This window comes from Ovis canadensis, chromosome 15 (genome assembly GCF_042477335.2).
Source record: "Ovis canadensis isolate MfBH-ARS-UI-01 breed Bighorn chromosome 15, ARS-UI_OviCan_v2, whole genome shotgun sequence".
Classification (NCBI taxonomy): domain Eukaryota; kingdom Metazoa; phylum Chordata; class Mammalia; order Artiodactyla; family Bovidae; genus Ovis; species Ovis canadensis.
The window spans coordinates 31,792,474-31,814,908 of NC_091259.1; the positions used below are offsets into that span (position 1 = coordinate 31,792,474).

General features: G+C 54.7%; 1 protein-coding gene across 1 annotated transcript; it reads right to left on the reverse strand.

The window, feature by feature from the left end:
• Nucleotides 1–984: 984 nt before the first annotated feature.
• DRD2 (dopamine receptor D2) lies at nt 985–14,303 on the reverse strand. The gene is made up of 7 exons (XM_069555063.1): nt 13,994–14,303; nt 8,519–8,628; nt 7,371–7,507; nt 6,004–6,194; nt 4,989–5,075; nt 3,103–3,430; nt 985–2,250 (listed from the first exon to the last, which is right to left on the reverse strand). The coding sequence occupies exons 1-7, from the start codon at nt 14,276–14,278 to the stop codon at nt 2,057–2,059; spliced, it is 1,332 nt and encodes a 443-aa protein (XP_069411164.1). The 5' UTR covers nt 14,279–14,303; the 3' UTR covers nt 985–2,056.
• Nucleotides 14,304–22,435: the final 8,132 nt, after the last annotated feature.

Below are 22,435 nucleotides of genomic sequence, written 5' to 3' on the forward strand. Positions count from 1 at the left end.
GCTAGACTCGGAGCCTGCTCTGCCCATCTTCTGGAATCAGGTGTTCTGGGGACAGGAGCCTCTCCCCGGGCTTAGCACTATGTTCAGGTTCAGGGAGAAGATCAAAGTCCATAATTAAGTGTTCAGGGCAAGTGAAGTGCTCCAAACTTTTGGTGCTAAAAATATTGTATTTAGCATGCAAATTACGCCCTGACAGCTCCCAGGAGCCTGAGCCCGTGGGTGCCAGCACCCTGTTTGTTACCACCGCTGTTATTCTCAAGCTGGTAAGAATATTCCTCCTTCACCGGCTTGATTTTATATTTCATTTTTTAAAAGCCAAACTTCTGTTGTTGGGTCAGTACCGAGTCGTGGCCCCAGAAGGCTTGGAGCTGTGACCGGTCTGGAGGCCAGGAGGCAGGAGGATACCAGGCCACATCGCGCAGTAAGTGGGTCCTGATACCAGACAGGGCAAGGGGCAGACACAGACCCGGGCAGGGCCGCACCTCGAAGGCCACTGTTTCCAGAAGCCTCGTCTGCCCCGGTGGGTGAGCAGGGCTGAAGCCTGGGCCTGCAGAGGTGCTCGGACCTGGAGACAGGAGGCAAAGGGCAGGGGGCAGTCTGGCTTGCCCTGCAGCTCTGATGATTAGGGAGCCCTGGGGACTCCACACGATTCCCACTGGAATGTTCTGCCCGCCATCCTGGCCGACAGCTGAAGCGCAGGGCCACCCCGCAGCAGCACTGAGCACTCAGGTCCACTGGGGAGGGGCCGGGATGAGTGGGACACACACAGGCACGTGCCTCTTCTCCTGGTCCTCCTGGCACAGCCCGTGCTCCTCCCCCTCCCCACCAGCACCCAGTCCTGTCCCTCTGACAGTGTCAAGGGCCACCCCCCCCCCGGGGGTCTCTCCAGCTCTTAGCCCCCCACACACAGAGCCCTGGCCACACCCAATGTGGAGGACGGAGGGGACACTGCACCCCCGCCCAAGGGAGCCTGGAGGGGACTCTTGTCAAAGTTTTATTGGTGTGGAGCATGTGCGGTGTTACAGAGTGTGGGGCCTGAGGGGAGGCTTCTCCTCTCCCCTCAGCAGCTGCTCAGCCGTGGGCTCCTCTAAGGCAGAGGCAACAGGTAAAGGGGACGGGACTGCGAAGAGGCGGGAGGAAGAGAAAAGGACAGAGGTTTGTGGCAGAGGGTGGCAGGCCCCCCACCAAGGACCCCAGACACCTCCAACCCCGACCCCAGATACCGCCAACCCCGACCCCAGATACCGCCAACCCTGGCCCCAGACATGTGACGAGCCCGCCTTCTCTGCCCAAGCCCCCGCTGGCCCAGCATTTGCTAAGAGAAGGGCTGTACCCGTGTCCGTCAGCAAAGTGGGCTTGGGGTGGGGGCGTTCTGTCCACACAGGACCCCCCGCCCAGGCCCTTGGAGACCGGGGCCCCTCCATCTCAGGGGCGTGGAAACCTCGCGGTGAGCGGGTGGATCAGGACCACGGCTGTGCATAACTGAGCAGCTCCTGCCAGGCCAGGTGGGAGAAGGGGTGAGGAGTCTGGGCTTCTGCTTCTCTGGCGTCCGTCCAGACCTGGGGCGTATGCGGGTCTCCCAGGCCTGACACTGCCTGCGGCCGTGGCCAGAGCTCTGGCTTCTCAGGTGTGGGCCCTGGGGAGCTGTGACTGTCCACCCCTCCCCACTGCCGGCTCCGGAGCGGCCTGTGAAAACCAGGCCTCCGAGCCTCAATACTGGCCCCGCAGCCCCAGAGCCCCAGAGCCCCAGAGAAAGGTCGGAGACGGCAGCTGCGTCTTTGGTGCCAAGGAGCGAGGGTCTGGGAGTGGGCGGGGGCCCCCGTGAGCTGCCCCGGAGCCCGGTCCGCCCGTGGCGCCTCGCTCTCTAGCGCTGACCCCGCCGCTCCAAGATGCGCGGATGGTGCGGGGCGGGAGCCAAGCTAACACTGCAGGGCCGCGGGCAAGGACATGGCCGAGGCTGCCCTGCGCCCACCTTGCGCGCGGCTCCCGGGGCCCCAGGCGGGGCCGCGGGGCAGAGAAGGGGAGAGGCGGGCTGCTGTGCAGGTAGGCAGCAGGGTCAGCAGTGTAGGATCTTGAGGAAGGCCTTGCGGAACTCGATGTTGAAGGTGGTGTAGATGATGGGGTTCACGGCGCTGTTGACGTAGCCCAGCCACGTGAAGGCGCTGTACAGCACGGGCGGGATGTTGCAGTCACAGTGTATGTTCAGGATGTGGGTGATGAAGAAGGGCAGCCAGCAGATGATGAACACGCCTGCGGGAGAGGGCGGCGGTCAGGGGGCCCAGCGCGGGCGGGCGGGCGGGCGGGAAGGGCGCGGCCCGAGGGCGCACGGGGTGGGGGAGGGGCCGGGGACCTGGCCGGATCGCTTGCTGCAGCCCCGCCCAGGCACCAAGGCGCAGCCCAAAAGCCTTGTCTCGCTCACCCTCATTTAGCTCGGGGGAGGAGGGGTTGGGGGCGGTTGGGGGGTTCCTCACTGCCCCTTTAATTGTTCACAGCGTTGGTTCCGCTGGGTCTTGGTTGAGGCAGGAAAACTTCCTGATTCCTCAACAATAGCAGCACTCACAACAGCGCAGGGTACTGACTTGCAGTGGTAAAATGCTTTCACCACCGTGCATCACTTAATGACCACAACAACCCTGAGAGGTAGTCTACTCTGCTGACAAGGAGATCGGGAGAAGTGGCTTGCTCAGGGTCACTAGGTTCTCAGAGCCACGATGGAACAGTGGTCAAGTTCAGATTCTAGAATCCGCAGGTGCTTGCCTGCGTGCTAAGTTGCTTCACTGCTGTCCCGACTCTGCAGCCCTATGGACTGCAGCCCGCCAGGCTCTTCTGTCCATGGGATTCTCCAGGCAAGAATGCTGCCTGAGTTTAAATCACACATCCTCTCTAATCAAGTGACACAAGCCCTCTGAACCTCAGTTTCCCCGCCTTTAAAATGAGATAATTATAGCATCTACCTAGTCAGGAATGTCATTGGGTTTGACCTGTGATCTACCAGCCCTGGTTAGGGAGTGATGACAGGTAAAGGGGCCTGTATTGCTGGGTCCGTCGCCCAGGCAGGGTTGGGCAGGGCAGGGCTGTGGCCAGCGGCCAGGGCTGACTCACCAAGAACAATGGCGAGCATCTGGGTGGCCTTCTTCTCCTTCTGTTGGGAGAGCTTCCTGCGGCTCATGGTCTTGAGAGAGGTCCGGGTTTTGCCATTGGGCATGGACTGGATCTCAAAGATCTTGGCAATCTTGGGGTGGTCTTTGGCATGCCCGTTCTTCTCTGGCTTGGCGGGGCTGTCGGGTGTGCTGTGGAGGCCATGGTGGGATGGGTCGGGGAGGGTCAGCTGGTGGTGGCTGGGGGCGATGGGGCTGTATCGGGTCCTCTCGGGCGGGCTGGTGCTGGAGAGCATCTCCATCTCTAGCTCCTGGGCTCGGCGGGCAGCCTCCTGCACAGAGGCAGAGAGCACTGGGTGGAGCCAGGCAAGCTCTCAGCCCTCGGCCACCCAGCCTCGCCTAGCCTCCTTGGCCTCACCTGGCCTCACCTGGCCTCACTCAGGCTCCCTTATCTCCTCTGGAGACCCCTGCAAGCATCCCAGGGTCCCTCTGCCAGAGAGGCAAGGGGGATGGTCACTGGGAGGCAAGGGCTGTGTGGGTACAGGACCCAGGGCCCACAGCTGCCTCCACCAGCCGGGTTACCCCCAGCCCCTTCCTGGAGCAATCCTCAAGCAGCCTCAGGGATCCCACCACCACTCTGTGGGGGCTTCATGCCCAGGCACTTCTCTTCCAGGAGCTGAACAACCCTTGCTGAGTGCCAGGCTGAATGCCAGGAGCCCAGCTGGATGCTGAGAGTGAGTTAGTGATTGACATTTAGTGCCTGCCTCTCCAGGAGCTCATGTTCTAACCACAGAGAGGGCACCCTGTTCTTCCTGCCACGGCTGACCCGAGGCACTTGCGCCACTTCTCCTGCTAGACTGCTGGAGGTGCCGAAGGGCGAAGCCCTCTATCCCCACATCTTCCCTGCTGGGCTGATCTGGAGGGCCTTGACCTCAGGTCTTCACGGCTCCCCAGGTCCTTCCCCATGTCCCCTTATTCCAGGCTTTGGGGTCTCAGCCTGAGCTTCTGGAATGCAGCCTCACTGTGCCCTGATCCTTGCCCTCAAATGGTTCCGTGGAGTCCTGCCTTTGCAGGTGAACATCAACTGCTCAGATGACAAGCGGGGGCCCTGCTTGCTGAAGACACCTGACCTGGACTTGGTGTACAGTTCTCTGTGTGTTCCCTGGTCCCCATCCTCTGCTCGTGCTGGTGGAAGGGACATCTGCTGCCTGGACCCCAGTGCTACTATCCCTGGGCAAAGCCTGGGATCTGCTGGGATTGTGGGTTTCTGGGTTCTAATTACAGGCTGCACTGCACTGTGAGCCCCGAGTGCTCTGCTCTCTCCCTCCTGCCACGAGCTCCCAGCTTCCAGCCCCCAAACCTGCCTGTCTGTCAGGCAGTAAGTGCAAGTAAAAAGAACATGGGCATGGGTTTCAGAGAGTCACTTAGGTCTGGGCTCAGCTATTCATTCTCTTGCTAACTATTTAGCCTCGGGTGAGTTACCTAACCTCTCTGAGCCTCTGTTTCCTCTTCTGTAAAATGAAGATCCATAAAATCAATAAGACTTACCTCTCACGGTCGCTGTGAGGATTTGATGAGAAAATAGAAAGATGGTAGGTATTCAATTAATGGTCATAGCCATTAATATTATTGTTCTATGGCCAAGCGCTTTCTCCCACCCACCTCCTTGCACTAAGGGTAATTCTTTGTGCCCTGTAGAATTAATTGAACTGTCCTGCTCCACGCCTACTTATGAGTGTGTGTGGTGAGCTTGGCCTCAGCTGAGGCAAAGTGGGGGTCCTGGGAGGGGCTTATCCCTCAGACCAGCTGGTGAGGTCTCTGAGAATCATGGCAGGTCGTTTCCCTGGAGGCAGACAGACTGGGCTCTGGGTCCCTGACCTGAACACTTACCACTCTCCGCCTGTTCACTGGGAAACTCCCATTAGACTTCATGATAACCGTGCAGAGTTTCATGTCCTCGGGGTGAGTACAGTTGCCCTGTGGAGTGAGCCAGCACATGGGTCATGATGGGGAGGCGGGTGAGAACAGAAACCCAATGCAGGGTAGTCAGACTGGGCACAGGAGCTCAGAGAAAGGCAGAGATTAGGAGGGTGGGGCCTGAGCAGGCAACCGAGGCAAGGTTGAAGGTCGGTACTGTGAAGTGATGAGGTGGGCCGGAGAAGGGTCAACAGGACTCTGACTTTTAAGTGGCAGCTGCTAAGGATCTGGCACCCTACCAGGCATGCCCAGTCCCTCTCACGCTGAATCCTCAAGACCACCCTGTGAGATTGGTATTCTTATTCACACTTAACAGATGAGAAGACGGAGGCTCAGAGAGGTTAAGCAACTTGCCCAAGGTCACTCAGCAAGAAAGCAGCAGTGCCAGGATTTGAACATGATGTATCTAAGCCCCGAGCTCTTTTTCCTTCTGTGCCCACATACCATCTTCCTCTGGGAGGGCTGAGTGGGGAGGGAGGGGAGGAAGAAGTCACAAGACACAAGGGTGGAAATGCAAAGGGGGCAGAGGAGGGAAGCAGGTGAGAGCAGGTGAGCAGAAGGAGGTTTGAGCAGAAGAGGATGGCGGAAAAGAAAGAAGATGGGATGAAGGCGTCAGAGGGACGGAAATGGAGATGGAAGGCTAGAGTGAGAGAAGGAAGAGGAAGGAAAGCAAAGGAGAGGGGCAAGCCGGGTGCCAGGAGCTGCTGCGCTCAAAGGTTTCCTCCCAGGTGGTCTCCACCCCCTCCCCACCTCCCCATCCTGGAGACTCAAGTTGCTCACTGAGGTCCCAGCTCTGAAATCTGCCTTCCTTGTGGCTCCTTCAGCTTGGACCCCAGCCCACCCCGCCCCGCCCCGCCCCCGCCCCGCCCCCGCCCCGCCCCCCGCGTCACGGTGAGGCAGAGACATTGGGGGAGGGTGGTCTCGGGACCTTGAGCGGGGCCTTCAGGTTGGCCCGGAAAGCCCGGCTGCTGCGCTTGGTGTTGACACGCTTGCGCCGCCTTCGCAGGACGATGTAGATCTTGATGTAGACCAGCAGGGTGACGATGAAGGGCACGTAGAAGGAGACGATGGAGGAGTAGACCACGAAGGCGGGGTTGGCGATGATGCACTCATTCTGGTCTGGGGAGGAGGAAGAAAGCCCCGGGGGTGGGTGCGTCAGCGAGACGCCCCCAGCCTGGGGCCACCGTGCCTCCCTGCCGCCAAGGAGCAATGTTACAGAGAGTAGGCTAGATGCCTAAGGTGGCCTGGAAGCGTTAGATGTAAACAAATGCACCAATCAGAGTATTAAAAACAACCATGAACAAAAAGCTGCTTCCAAGTGTTTCCATTAATAATCCCTCGTTGCTTCCTCATTGATTTTGTCATCCATGAGCCCACAAGTGGAGCCACGGGGTTTTTTTTGGAAAAAATAATGGGAGAAAACAATTTTTATAAAGTAGATTATTATTTTAGCTTTCCTGTGTATTGGGGGGGGGGGGATCTGACACCTTTTAATTTTAGGAACAAGACCACTTGGTCCTCTTTGCTGGACTCAACCTGTGTTCCACTGGCTTTCCAAGTTCCCTGCCAGATATAGGAGATGACTGTGCTGTCTCCCAGGGCCTTTCCAGATTAATTCAACCATGTTTAGCCCCATTCCTGCTTCTTCACGTTCCCATGACACTTAGATTTTGAACCACATGCTTTTGAGTCTTCCTTGTGTCCTGTCCAGTAATGGTCTCCAGAGGCACGCTGGCATTATGTGCCAGGCATTATGTGAGGCATGATGAGCCCCCAGAGGCTCCCACATGGCGGTTGTGCCCTCTCTGTCTGAGATGCTCCTGACTGCCTCACACAGGACCTGGTCACGATGGGCTAGCCTCTTACTTTTTTCTACCTTTTCTGCTCCAGGTGAGTTTGGCCAGCCCTTGGGGCTGAAGCTTCATTATCAGGGGTGATGGAGGCCCAGCAGCCTCCCACCCTGGCTGCACACACACATACAGACAGGCACAGACATGCAGTCTGCCAGGCTGTCTGGTCAGCTCCAATTTAATAAACAAAGTTGAAAATTGCCAGCCATCCTCCTGAAACATTATCCCCATTCCTCACCCAATACCATTGTGCTCCAAGCCATTTTTCCTCTCTGACCTCACCAGGAACAATTCAGGAGACCTGAGTCACCCTGACCCAGGAGACTCAGCCTGGCTTCAGTCTAAGGTGGTGAACAGGCTCTTGGTGGGCCACCACCCATGTCCACACCAGGGTTCAGCTCCCTCAGGGGCCGCTGAGCCCCAGGAGGACAGAGGCAGGACTCACCTGTGTTGTTGAGTCCGAAGAGCATCGGGCAGGAGATGGTGAAGGACAGGACCCAGACGATGGCGATCATGACTGTGACTCGGCGCTTAGAGCTGTACCGTGTGTTGTAGAGCATGGGCATGGCCACGGCTGTGTACCTGCAAGGGCGCGGGGTGTGGCCCCTGAGTCTGGGGCGCAGGCCCAGGGACTCCTCACTCCACAGAGACACCCCACTTTGGGAGGATGGAAAATTGGTCCCCCTCCTGTTTACCCTAAATCAACCCTTTCCTGTCCTGGACTTAGCAAGGACGTTGGTGACGCTCATCAAGTGCTTAATGACTGACAGGCTGCCATTCAATCCTAGACTGTGTCTACCACTCCAGTCTCCCTGCTTGGATTTTAGGTATCTTGAGGGGTCGTGGCCTGGGTCTTTGCATCTTTGAAACTGCACCTGCTGCACCTGTGCTGGGCCCATGGAGGGTAGACGTGTTTATTGATGGATGGGTACCTGGGTCCCACAAAGCAAGGGTTAGGTCTCATTCAGCAGAAAAGAATAACGACGGTAATCGTTTCTGATGCCACACATGGCTCTACTCAGCACTTCTCAGACATCAGCTCCACTCATCTTCCAAGAATTCTGTGAAGGGCAGAGAGCCAGGGCTTCTGGAAGCTCATATGACTGTGTGTGCAAATTAGTCAAAGGCTCCAAATGTAGAACTTAGCAAAGTGAGCTGAGCCTGAGTCCCCTTGGCTGGGTGCCCTATGCGGGACAGAAATCGCTCAGCTGACGGTAGAGTCCCATGTGGGCAGGTGTCATCATCTTGGTTTCCAGACAGTGAAACTCGGGTTCTAAGAACATCCACAATCTGCCCAAGGTCATGTAAGTAAGAAGTGATAGGGCCTCCTGCAGTCGCATTGAGCGCTTTCTCTTCTGTGCTGATCTCTGTCCAGGGATGCTTGGCCGCATCACTGTCCACAGACACCTCCCTTTATGGGGTCCGTCCTCTCCCAGCCAGACACACGTGCACACACACGTGCATACAGACACATGGACTCAGGCACACAGCCAGCCATACAGCATCATGGATAGAGCCTGACCCTGCAGGAGAGGCAGGGCAGCCTGCAAGGTGGTTGGTCTGGGTCGCCTCTCCCACCCTGGCTGGGCTCACCTGTCGATGCTGATGGCACACAGGTTCAGGATGCTGGCTGTGCACATCATGACATCCAGGGTGACAAAGATGTCACAGTGAATCCTGCTGAATTTCCACTCGCCCACCACCTGGAGACAAAGCAACATAATGGGTGGGCCGCAGAGGATACTGGCCCATGCACCAGAGCTTGGTCTCCTGGGGTGACGGGCTCAGCTGAGGCCTGATGGGTCTCAGTGATGGGTCTCCAGCCTGGGGAGAAAAGGGGCAGCCATGGGGAGTTGTGCTCGTGGGTGAATGAGGTCCTTTCCCGGGTCACCTCTCCTCCTAGACACATAAGGCCACTCACTCTGTGCCAAGAAGTTTGGGAGAAGGAAGATGATGAAATTATACAAGTGCTTCAGCTTTGCACCTTCACCTGTAAAACCTTTTATGACTCTCATGTTACCAATAGGGAAACTGCCCCAGAAAAGGGTGGGGACTCACCCAAGGCCTTCCAGCTCAGTTTCTGGACTCGCCCTGGCCCAGGTGTCTGGGGGTGGTGGGCTGGGCTGCTCCTTCAGTGCCCTGCATGGGGTATGACACAGACCTGGGACTCAGTAAGTGTCTGTGAAGAGCAATGGTGATTAGGGAACAGTGAAGACATTTCTACTGCTTGCTGCACTTGGAGAATGAAAGAGGGGGAAGCTTTAGGAAGAACAGAATGGGCTGGGGAAGATGTGTAATAAATCATCCCTCGTTCAGTGCAGAACCATGAGTCCAGCTTATGACACAAACATTTTGTACCCTTCTTTCCCCTGACATACACACACATACCCCACATGCACACCCCCACCCCACAACTCCCCTTTACACACACAGACACACACACTCACTTAGCAGGCTACCCTGGCAGCTATGGAAACTTGGAGCAGCCCCATCCCTGGGGACAGAGTCAAGACAGGGAGATACAACTTGGGCCGCTACCTATTGGAGAAAGAGGGGCAGGAAAGCCCGTCCTGGTGATGGGAGCAGAGCAGTAGCCGCTCTGTGGGGCACAGCAGGGCTAGTTACAAAGCTCATTCTCGGTGCTGCCCTCTTAGCTGCTCGCAGGCATAAAACCAATTGCTGGCATAAGGACAGTGATGCATAGTGCATGGAGGAAACTGTAGCTTTTTCTGGAAGACAGGAAGCCTCTTGTGTGGCACTGCCCTCTCTGGGGCTCACGTGAGGCAAGGGTATCTAAGCGCTGGCCAGGCAGGCACGCAGCCAGGGTGGGGGGCATGGGATAGGAGGGGCTTCCCTGGCATCAACAGAGTCTACCTTTAAGGCACCCCTGGGAGAGTCCCAGGCACACCTGGCTCTGTGCCCCACCTTGACATCCTCCTAGGGTAGGACCAGTATTTCCAAGCTGCTCTCACTCACCTAACAACCTAGGTCTGAGACATCAGGGTCGTCTCCTCCATCCTCCTCACTTCCTTCCCTCTTCCCTGCCTTCCTTACTTCTAACAGACACTTACTGAGCATCTTACTATGTGTCCAGCTCTGTCCTAGACTCTGGGGCACAGCGGTGAACAATCCGGACCAAGTCTTTAGGGAGCTCTCAACCCCTGTCCCTAAACGGTTTCCCGGAGCACAGAAGTGGGAGGGGGGCTTCCTGCAACGTCCCAGGAACAGCTGCTCTAGAACGCAGGTTGGGGCTCCTGAATCAAAGGCTCAAGAAAGTGTGTCGGTAGCCACTGTTTATAGAACATCTCCCACGAGCACTTTACCTCATTTATTGTAACTTAAGGCAGTGGCAGCCCACTCCAGTACTCTTGCCTGGAAAATCCCATGGACAGAGGAGCCTGGTGGGCTGTAGTCCATAGGGTCGCTAAGAGTCAGACACGACTGAGCAACTTCACTTTCACTTTTCACTTTCATGCATTGGAGAAGGAAATGGCAGCCCACTCCAGTGTCCTTGCCTGGAGAATCCCAGGAATGGTGGGAGCCTGGTGGGCTGCCGTCTATGGGGTCGCATAGAGTCGGACAGGACTGAAGCGACTTAGCAGCAGCAAAGCTCATGCAAGAGGGTGCTGCTTACGCCCACTCCTGGATGAGGGGTGAAGCTCTGGAGTACAGCCAGATCATGTGCAGCAGGGCTGGGATTTGAAGCAAGCTTTTGGGGGCAGCACATCCTATGCTCTCTTCCGAGCTGCCTTGGAAGGGACCATCTAGTTTGTCAGAAGAGGAGACAATTACATAAGAAGTCCTTAGATAAACAGGGCTTTCCAGGTGGCATTAGTGGTAAAATATCTGCCTGCCAATGCAGGAGAGGCAAGAGACACGGGTTTGATTCCTGGAGCAGGAAGATCCCCTGGAGGAGGAAATAGCAACCCACCCCTATAGTATTCTTGCCTGGAAAATCCCATGGATAGAGGCACTTAGTGAGCTACTGTCCATGTGGTCAGAGTCGGACACGGCTGACTGAGCACAAGCACTAGATAAGCATAAAGTGGGAAAAGAGCGATTTTAACTGCACAGGTGGGCTAACTTGAGGTCAGGGAGGGAAAAGGTTTGTCCAGGCTCTCCTGGTGATTTAGTAGCAGGGGGAGGACTGGCCTTCAGGCTTGCTAGCCCCACTCCAGGGCTGTTTCCTCGGAACCTTTGACAATGTGCATCAACATCCTTGCTCACCCGAGGCTGGGGTCTGCAGAACCAGCTTTATCATCTCCATCAGACTCCACTGTAACGGTCCTGCCGGGGCCTCAGACCCCAGCCCCGCGGATGCTTGTGGCTGTTGACTAAGTCAGTAACTGAGATCTGAGTCTGTTACATCCGCGCTTCTGGAAAATGCACCCAGCAAACCCTCCCTTCAAAGGCCGGTGAGGCCAAAACAGCACAGGCTGGCAACTGGCTCTCTTCTCTCAGCTTCTCCAGATGTCAAGTGGAAGGGTAAAGACCGGAACTGGGTCCTCTCATGCCAAAACCAGCGTGCTTTCCTTATTCTGAGCAGAATAAAGGCTGCACATCCAGTCCCACCTAGCCGGGTGCTGGCTGATGTTATCAGAGGATTTAACATCCCTGGAAATGGAACTGGATGGAAAACTCTGGACAGTCAGAGCATCTCCTGGAGAGAACACAGTATAGGCTGAGAGGATGCTTTAACAGGATATTGGCATAGGGTGAGACTCCACACTCTCTAGGGACAATAAGTAGCTGAGATGATGTCATGTAAGCAAGGCCCGCAGTCCAGCTCTTGTTTTGAAAGTTTGAGCACTGCTGTCTGAACTACCACTCTCCTCTCTCCTCTGAAAGACTGAGCTTCACCTTTAAAATAATGTGAACAGATAATGTTTAAAATATCCGTGTGAAGGCCTTAAAAATTCCTAGGGGCCCTAACACACACGTTGGGCCCTGCCTTAGAGGGTCTAGGTAGGGGTGGTGGGTCTGAAAGCCCCAGAACCCACACCCAGAGCCCTGGGTAGAGCATGCCTTCCTCTGGAAGAGGGCATCTCTTTGCCTGGACACGGGGAGGGTCCTTCAGTGTGTGTGTGCTTGGAGGGGGGGTGGTGGTGATGATCTATCGTCACTTTCATCTTCATCGCCGTTGTATGGCTACTTTCACACGCTGCTTACTATGTGCCTGCTGCCATTCTAAGTACTCTTTGTATATTAACCCACGTGATTCTCAAACAATGCTTATGACGTAAGTACTGTGATGATCTCCACTCTGTAGATGAGAAGACCAAGCACAGAGAAGTCGCTTGCTTGGCCAGACACCCATCATTTTTTTCCTACTTGTCTGTGGCCTGGGAACCCACTTAACAAGGGAGCAGGAGGGGAATAGCCCCCAAGAAACAGAAAGGCGTTCCCGAGGGAGAGGCCCTCAGACAGGACGTGGGACCGACCGAGGCTCGGGGTCCCCGTGAACATGCCATCATGGAGGAACCGGATGCCTGGCCCCTGGTGCCTGTGTGTTTTTAGCTTGTGTTGTTTCTATTGTTTGTTTCTTGCTGGTTCTCTCTTAACATTCCGGTCACTTTGAAAGCTACAACCTGTCTGGGTCATGCCAGAGGAAACCAGGGGAGTGATGGCCCAGAGCTCCCTGGGTCGTGACAACAGGAGGCCCTGGGGACATGGAGACAGAGGGACCAAGCTCCCCTCCCCGCCTCTGCTTCTTCTCCTGGATGTCTCCTCTGCTCAACCTCAACCAACAACAGTTTCTTGTTTTCTTTGAAAGGTGGAAGCCTTTCCCTCCCAGGCAGGGGCTTGCCTCTACAGCACAGGTAATTTCCCCTCGCATCCAGGGCAGGAAGTTCACAACACAGAGATCTTAGTGATCTGGGCATCTGAATACCTGCCCAGTTTCCCATGTAGCCAGTCAGCACCACAGAACCCTGGGAAGAGAAAAGAGCACCCAGCCCGTGCCCACCCCAGTTTCCCCCTCATCTGCCTGTCACCTCTAGAGTGTGTCCTCCTGGAGGCAGGGCCCCACTTTGGGAATCCCAGAGGTTTCTCCCTTTGCGGCATGATCTGGATACAGACAGGCAACTTCTCACAGCTTCTGTTTCCCCTTCCTTAAAGTGTGAAGGATGGTATCAACGCAGGAGCAGCAGGAGTATTTGCTGAGAGTGGGTCTGTAAAGAGCCTGGTAGCTCCTGGCCCACAGCAGGGGCTTTGGGCTGGGTGGGCTCCGTCCCCAGCCAAGCAGTGGATCACTGCGTGGTCCCTCCTGAAGAAAGGAGCTGGAGTGCAGTTGACAGCCACCTCAACCTCGAGGTCCCGGACACACGGTGGGGTGGGGAGGCAGAGAGGAGAGTGTGGAGCCGCAGCCCCCATTCTGAAGTCAGGGGGAGAGGGGTGAAGACGTCAGGCCTGGGAGCACAAGCCTCTGCCGTCCTCGGGCTTCCTCGTCAATGACTCCCATTCTCCATGTGACCTAATGAACCGACTCTGGGGCCCTGGGTCCAGTCACCACGTGAGGCTGGAGAAGTCACCTAACTTCTCTGATCATCCAGCTCTCCGTCTAGAAGATGCCGTGAGGACTCGGTGGGGAGATACTGTCTTTGAAGGACTAACACAAGGCCTGAGACTTAGTGCGCGCATGCTTCAGTTATGTCCAACTCTGTGCAACCCCATGGACTGCAGCCCTCCAAGCTCCTCTGTGCATGGGATTCTCCAGGCAAGAATACAGGAGTGGGGTGCCATTTCCTTCTCCAGGGGATCTTCCCGACCCAGGGATTGAACCCACATCGCTTATATCTTCTGCACTGGCAGGCAGGTTGTTTACCCCTAGCACCACCTGGGAAGCCCCTGGCATTTACTTAGTAAGCACCGTATAACCTGTAGTCAGGACTGTTAAGGAGACGATCCACCCATTTTTGTGAGACTGAGCCCAGAGTGGAGAGAGGGCCTTTCCTGAGGTGGCACACTCTTGAGGGGTACCAGTGAGGAGCCTGGACTCCTCACTGGATGGGAACCAGTGAGGAGCATCTCCAGGGGAGGTGCCAGAGCACTGCGGGGGCCCAGACCTACCTCCAGGTAGACCACCCAGGGCATGACCAGTGTGGCCACCAGGAGGTCAGCCACAGCGAGGCTGACGATCAGGTAGTTGGTGGTGGTCTGCAGCGCCTTCTCGCGGGACACAGCCATACACACCAGCACGTTGCCAAAGACGATGACGAAGATGAGCAGGGTGAGCAGCATGGCATAGTAGTTGTAGTGGGGCCTGTCAGCCTTCCCTTCAGACCCATTGAAGGGCCGGCTCCAGTTCCGGCTCTCTGGATCGTCATCATACCAGGACAGGTTCAGCGGATCCATGGGGGCAGCAGGGCCACTGGGTGGCCAGGCTCTGGCCAGGAGAAACAGACGCAGGGAGTGAACAGGAGGACCTCCCAAAGCATGCTGCTATCCATGGAAGGCTCGGGGCTAACACCCACCACTGGAGGTTACAAGAGAATTCTCCAGCCTCAGGATTTTAAGTTTGCATCCCCAAATTTTCTTGAAATATTGCAGCCTGCTGCCATTCTTCTGATAGCAGATTCTTGCTGATGGTAAAACAAATGAGAAAGTACCATTTTTTAAAGTATAATAAAATCAATGAGCTTGAAAACCGCTAATCATTTATTCACCCACTTATTCAACAAACAATTAAGCACATCCCATGCCCCACACAAATCCGCGAGGAGATCTAGCTTCTAGTGGTAAGAACAGAAATATGCATTCATTCCCTCTTGATTCTATAATTGCTTATTGAACATCGTTCTATATAATGCCAGAAACAGGCAGGTAAAAAATATACAAGGAACAATTGCCAATTAACCAAGCAATTAAATGTCTGAGTGGTAGGCGTTAGAAAATGGAATGAGGAGAGAGACACAACCTAGTTCAGGGATTCAAAGACGGCTTTCCTGAGGAAGCGATGTTCAACAGACACCTGCAGGGTGTAGTCAGGTAAACAGTTGGGAGCCAGGGGAAGGGTCCAGACATAGGAAGCAGGTAAGCAAATGATGGAGGTGGAGAGTGGGTGCCATGTGAGAGGGATAGCAGGGGATCCGGGGCAGCTGGAGTGCAGAGAGTTTGGAGTGAGTTGAACTGGAGGCTGCAATGGGCTTGAGCCTAGAAGGCTTTATAAATCACTCCAGGAGTTTAGACTTGACCGCAGGGGCAGCAGGAGCCACATAATGAGATTTGTCTTTCAGAGAGAAGAGGCTGACTGACTTGCAGAGAATAGAAGGGTGCTGCTAAGAGGACAGGTAGGTCACCAGCTGGGAGGCTGCAGGGACCCCAGGAAGAGCTGGTGAGTGCCTTTGTGCACTGAGACCCCTGAGAAATGGGCATCCCATCTCAGAGGGAAAAGACTTCCTGAGGGAGGCGTCACTGGAGATGAAGCAGACAGAAGAATGAGCCAGGCCACTGAGTCCAGGGGCTACGTCCCAGCCAGAGGGAACACAACGTGGTCCCAAATAGCGATCAATTCTGTTTGGCTAAAACTGTAAAGCATGATGGAGAAGCTGGGGAGAATTAAACCAGAGGGCTCTTCATGGGACAGAATGGGTCTTATAAGCTTGGAGTCCCTGAAAATCCAGGTACAGAGGAATGACTCCATTGGATTAGTTTTTAGGAAAAGTTGCTAACTGTGCAGTCAGTGGGGATGTTAGCAGGAAATGAGGTTGTGACTTAATTCAGATAAGAGATACTGGTCCTCTGAATGATGGTGCAGGGATGAAAATGGAGAGACATGTTCAGAGTCAGTAGCTAACCTGTCAATTTCATGGAATTTGATCACTGGATAGATGTGGGATGGGAGTGGGGGTAGGCAAGCCGGGAAAGAAGGAGACAAGGATAACTCCAGATTTCTGTATTGGGCTCTGAGAGGCTTGGAGATGCTTCTTCCTGAAAAAAGAAAGTGGAGGGGCTCAGAGGTAGCAGGCATGCATGAGCTTGACAGCCTGTGTTTTGGTTGTGATTGAAACATAATGCACGCTTAATACAGTTGGCTCTCCTGCTAACAAAAGTGTTCCTATTTCACACAATGGAACTAAATGAACAGCACTTCAAGGCATTCTGTACAGAGCTCCACAACTTCCAGGTGTTTTGCTACCCGAACGGGTTTGAAATCCAGCACTTTATTCCAATTGATCTGAACATGGTACTATACCCAAATCAGGGAGGAGGACACACCAGCCTCGACGGGTCAGAGGGGAGCCCTGGAGAAGGGTCTGCCCCGCTTCACGTCACTAACACATCTGCTCTGCCAGCTCTCAGCAGAGGAGTATAGATGATGTCCAAGCCAGCACCACCACTCCAGAGCCTAATTCCATGAGGAGGACATGGAATGCCACCCTTGCAACAAGTCTTCCAGTTCCAAGGGAACGAAGCACTGTGCCATGTGGAGGCTGCCCTCTGCAAAGGCCACTGGCTCCTCTTCCCATTTGGAGCCCCCAGCAGGAGACCTTCATGTCTGTATTGATCAGGCAGCAGGGGCTGCTTCGGCCGTTCATTTACTCCATCAGCATCTATCGAGCTTGCCGGGCAGAGAGCACTGTGCCGAGCACTGTCAGGGGCCTGAGAAGTCAGAGACACACTCCCTTCCCCCACGATCCTGACTGCACCTCTGCCCTGCTCCCACCTCTTTGGTTCCTCTCTGCGTAGAGCCGGCAGCATTTGCTGGGGACTCTCAGTCCCCTTTCCCTCCCACCCCACCCATTATCCATGTCCAACCAGACTCTCATTTCTGCAGCATGATTCTGACCCTACATATGATAACAGCTTCATCTGCCTGCAAAGGATGTGATCGTTTGCCAAGTTTTTTTCTTTTTTAGATATACTATCTCATTTACCCTCAAAATAACCTCTAAGGCTTGTAGTTCTCATCCTCACTCTATGAATCAGAAAAGTACCTGGAAAACTTCTTTTCCTTGCACCTACTGGCCAGTCCTACACATCTTTCAAAGCAAGCCCCTCCCAGAATCCTCCTGTCCTAGAACTGTCCCAAGTTCTCCTGGCTGGACCATCTCCCTCCTTCCTGGGGTCTCCCGAGGCATTGCTTCATGGTTCTGTTCTGGAACATTATCCATTCATGTGTCTGTTTGGTTCATTTGTGTGTGTGTGTGTGTGTGTGTGTGCGCGCGCACGCACGTGTGTCTGTGTAAGCTTCTCCAGGGTTACACCATATCTTGCTCATGCCTCATCTTATTTGTGGGATAAACAAAAAGCATACTATCTTGTTTTTCCCTGCTGACTTTTAATGATATGATTGGCAGGCAGTAAGTGTTTAACAGATGTTTGCAGAACTGAATCAAAGGGTGAGTCCAACTAGGAAGAAAACCCCTCCACACTTGAAATGTAACTGCTAGCATAACCCATCAGATAAACAAGTGACAAAGGAGAGATGCAACCCAAGAATATCATGGGTGTTACACGCTGGTCTCCAGAAGGCAGACGGAGTAGGAGGGCAACATGCAGATCTACTGGGGATACAGTGATGTTCAGGTCCCAGGGAGCACGTGTGCGCGGGCACAGCTGGGGTGTTCATGGAAGGCTTCCTGGAGAGCGGAGAACTTCAACTGAGACTTACATTATGGGTGCAATTTTGATGGCAAATGTGAGTACTGATGGGTGAGATGGGGGGCAGGAGTGGTGGCTGGGGGTAACGCTTACTCCCTTTGATGCTGGTTACTCCACAAAGCAAGTCTTGCCAAAGACTGGAAAGGCCTCATGCATTTAATTTTCAAATTGAACATTTATTCTTAATTGTTCTTGTAGCTTTTTGCTGATACAAATGTAACATAATTACATTGTAGAAAAAAATGGGAAAGTATGGAACATGCCTAATTACCTGTAGACCCTATCAACCAGTGCTCAGAGTGAGCTCCAACTTCCCCTGTGTCCTCAGCAACCTTCCTAATCAGGGCTGACATCTCTTAACCACAGGGGCTGCCTGGCTGGCTCTCAGACTGATCTGGGATCTGGACATCAGGAAATCCATCCCCACAGATGGGGTTTATTGGCGTGAGACACACTACTATAACATAGGGGCTAGAGATCAGAACACCTGGGTTGAATAACAACTGTAGCTCTCCTAACTCAGGGGTTTGGGCCAGATTTTTTGGCTTTTCTAAGCTTCAGTTTTCCCATCTGCAAAATACGGACAGCAGTTTTTGTTGTGAGGATTGAGTAAGGTGATGCATATGTGGCCAGCACAGGTAAACCCTCATGGAAAAATCAAACCTTTGAGAAAACAAACCAAGCAAAATAATCCAAAGAAACAAGCAATCAGACAACAAGCTTAAGACCCCCAAGAGATGAAGTGACAGGCGCTGTCCAAATGCAGCCCATCAAGGTCAGAGGACCTGCTGGGCTCCTGCTGTGACACCTGGCCACTCATCCTTGGAAAGTGGGCACTAGACGAGGAGAAAATTCTGAGAAACAGCAGTCGAGCCCTTGGGAAGGAGTGAAGGAAAGAACAGGTAAAGTGCTTTCCTGGACTGTGGTTGCTGGATAAATCTGAAAGACCCTTGGGACGGGGTAGCAGCTGGCCTGGAAGGACCAGCTCTCCCAGCCCACTTGCTCCTCACTGGAGACAGCCATATTTCCTAGGTTTTAAGACAGAATTAAAAGTAAAGTGCACGTTGTCTTATGTTCCACTCGGAAAGAAGAAATGCCATCAAACTCCAATACAGCTCTTAGATGGCATTGATCGTAAAAGGCATTATGACTTCAGAGACTTTAAAATGTCGGAGAGGATCGGCATCTTAGAATGCATAAAATAGTGACCTGCAGGCATTTCTCTGCTGGCATTTTCTCAGGAGGAATTTTCTAAGAAAACCTGCTGGTCCCCAGGCTCCCCCTGCTCCAGCCCCAGCCCCAGCCCTTCCTCTTTTCCTCTGTCCAGGGCTCCCAGGGGCATCCATCAGAAGATAGAACAAAGGAGAAGCCAGGCTGTGGTCTTTCTCACTCCAGAGGCACCCCTCCAACTCCTGCCCCTGCCCTGCCCCTCAAACTTCTTCTGTGTAGAGCCTGTGCCTGCTGGGGGAGAGGAGAGCCCTAGGTAAGTCTGGTCTGGCCCTGGGTCTGGAGAAGCCAGGTGAGGCCAACCAGGTGAGATCATGGGCTCCCATAGGTGGGAAATACCACACAAAGCTGGCTCCCCGGATATGCCAGGATGGCCCACATTTCTTGCTTTTTTAAAAAGGAGTTGGGGCTTATGCACAACCCAAGGAGAATTATTCTTACAGTTAAAAGACCTCAGATAAATAAGATCGCATATTATTGAAAAAAAATTTTTTTATCAGAACAAGCATTTTGATTTGGGATTATGAGAATATGATCGACTTGCTCACCAGCCTCCACATGCCACCTCCGTCTTCCTCCCAGGTGGCTCCTGCCACATGCATAAAAGCTCCAAGTCGCAGTCCCCAATCAATGTCACTCAGTGAACTCCAAACACATGCATGGTCGTGGCTAATTCTAAGCTCTCGGGGCAGGGCGGGGGGGGGGGGGGGGGGGAGGGGGATGGGGGGGGAGGGGGATGGGGGTGGGGGGGGTGCGGGCGGGGGGGTGTGGTTAACTATCTGGTTCTGTCTCCTGGGAGAGGGATGGATGATCTGAGTCTACTGCGATGGACTGAACTGTGTTCATACAAAACTCCTATGAAGTCCTAACCCTCAGCATGATCCTATTTGGAGATGCGGCCTTTGGTCATGAGAAGGTCACAGGGGTAAGGGTCCTCATAAGGATAGGGATGTGTGTGTTAGTCGCTCAGTCATGTCTGACTCTTCGCAATCCCATGGACTGTAGCCTGCCAGGTTCCACTGTCCATGGGATTTCCCAGCAAAAATATTGGAGTGGGTTGCTAAGCCCTCCTCCAGGGATCTTCCCAACCCAGGGATTGAACCCAGGTCTCCTGCATTGCAGGCAGAGTCTTTGCCAAGATTCTTTCTCAGGCTCTGAGCCAACAAGGAGGCTTGAGGGTAGAAGTGGCTGCCCTTATAAGGAAAAGCACCAGAGAGCGTGACCTCCCTTTCTCCCTGCCATGTGAGCACACAGTGAGGAGCAGCCAGCTACCAGCCAGGAAAGGAGCTCTCAGCACAGCCTGACCAGCCTAGCCCCCTGGTCTCAGGCTCCCAGCCTCCAGAACCATGGCAAAAGTAATTTCTCTTGTTGAAGGCCCCCAGTCTAGGTGTTTCATGAAGGCAGCCCAAATGGGCTGACAAAGACACATGCAGATACCAGGCCTCACTCACGGCCTCTTCCCCTAAACACCATCCTCACCTGGGCAGCAAAGTGGGGCAACCACTGCTCCCGACCCCCAGCCTCATCAGCAGAGGGGTAACTGCAGGGTGGGGCAACCATGCCCTGACCCCCAGCCTCATCAGCAGAGGGGCAACTGCAGGGTGGGGCAGCCATGCCCTGACCCCCAGCCTCATCAGCAGAGGCTTCCAGGAGTGCTCTGGCATCACCTGGGCTCTTCTTCCTTAACTGCCTTAGTGTGGGGGAAAGTGGAGGGAGCCAGGAGCGAGGGGAGACCCCTTCTGTGTGGGTGCCTGCAAGCCTTTGGCTGTCAGGGTGCCGGAGCTCACTCGTGTGTCTTCAGGACTCACTGCCCCACCCCTCGTAGAAGGCCAAAGACCTACTGAAAGATCTTCCAGAATAATCCACCCTGGTGGTCAGCACCCCACCATCGTGCACGCATGCTACATCGCTTCAGTCGTGTCTGACTCTTTGTGACCCCATGGACTGCAGCCCACCAGCCTCCTCTGTCCACGGGATTCTCTGGGCAAGAATACTGGAGCGGGTTGCCATTTCCTACTCCAGGGGATCTTCCCAACCCAGGGATCAAACCCGCGTCTCTTATGTCTCCTGCATTGGCAGGCAGGACCCCTCCGTCAAGTTCTCCCTAATGGCCAGTCTGACTCCAGCCTGGTGTGATACCTGCTGTCTTCAGAGTCCCCGAAGCAGAGCCTCCTCAGGAGATGTTTAGGAGGATGGAGCTGCGTGGGGCGATCAGAGCAAGTGGACTGTGTACCTGGGCTTGTCCAGCCCCCAGGGCCTCTGCTGTTACACCACCTGCTTTCTGACTGTTAGCATTTTGCGTGTGTGCTCTAATTTGAAAATATGCTAGCTCCCAAGCTGAGAAGTGCTCTGTGAGCCCAGATAGCCACCTGGGGCTGAAGTGGCCCACTGAGAGAGCCCAGGTCTGCAGCCCACCAGGCTCAGACCTGCCCTGTCCAGGGAGCGGGGAATGGGCAGACAGGACAGCTGGGAGGAGGGCTGAGCTACAGGTCACTTTCCAGCCTGTAAACAAAAACAGCTTCTAACAGGTCTATTGGAAGACGAAAAACTTCTCCGAAGCTCCACAGTCCTAGGCTGACACCTCAGCCTGATATTTTCCTCTCAGGAAGGACAGAGAGGCGGTGGTCGCCCTAGCCCGGCTGGGTGAGGGCAAAAGGGTCAGTCTGCTAGGGTGCCTGGGACCCTGGAGGAGAGCTGGAGGCTTCGGGGAGGAGAGGGGCGAGGATCCTGATCTCTGGTTTGGATTCCATCCACCAGTGAAACTCCAGGGCGCGGGCTGGGAGGAAGGGGTGAGGAACGCTCAGCAACGTGTTTCCCGGCTGCGTCCTCCCCTGGGAGGCTGGCATTTGAAGGAGTCAAATTGTCTAATTAAAATTTAACAATTCCTTACCGGGCTCGATGGCGGGTGAGACACTGCTGTCTTAAACACATCATTTTTCCCTCTTTTCTGAGACTTGAAGCATTTCAATGAAAAAGAAGGGGGGCGGGAGGCGCTTCGCATTTGCATCTCAAAAGCAGCTTGCTGGCACTGGGTGGGAATTGGGAGTGAGTGGTAAGGGGGCTCCTCCCCACAACCCCAGTGACTCAGGTCACCCTCTGCGCCTCCAGACCGAGGTCCAGGCTGTGACTTGGGGTGGGCACTTCTCCAGCTACTTGGGCAGCTCTGGGAAGAAAGGGTGGGAGGGGAAGCGGTGGGGAGAAGCCCCCACCCCAACTCCATTCCTTCCTTCTCCAAAGGAAAAAGGAGAAGGGTCCCTGAACAAGGCCTCACTTACTGACCCTGGAGGGTGGCCACCACAGGGCAGGGGGTGCCCAGGGCCCAAGGCAAGGCAGCCTCGAGAGCCTTCCGTGCCCAGATCTTGGGAAGGCTGGCGTGGGGTGCTGACAGGTGCAGTCCCGTCTTACCTGGAAAGGCTGAGAAGCAGAAAGGCTGCTGAGCTGGGGGAGGGGTGGGATGGTGGGGAAGAGTCTTTGGAATTGGGGGGCAGGAGGAGTGGAGACAGAGGCATACTGGGGAGGAGGATAGGGGAGACTGAGTTGTGGGGCTGGTGCAACAGGTGAATGAATGCTGCCCCAGGGTTCAGCCTCTCCTGGCCTTGAGTATCTTTCCCAGCTTCCCAGATCCACATGCACAGGGGAGCTGGGTGGTGAGGCTGCGAGTCTGTCAGGCAGCAGCAGCTG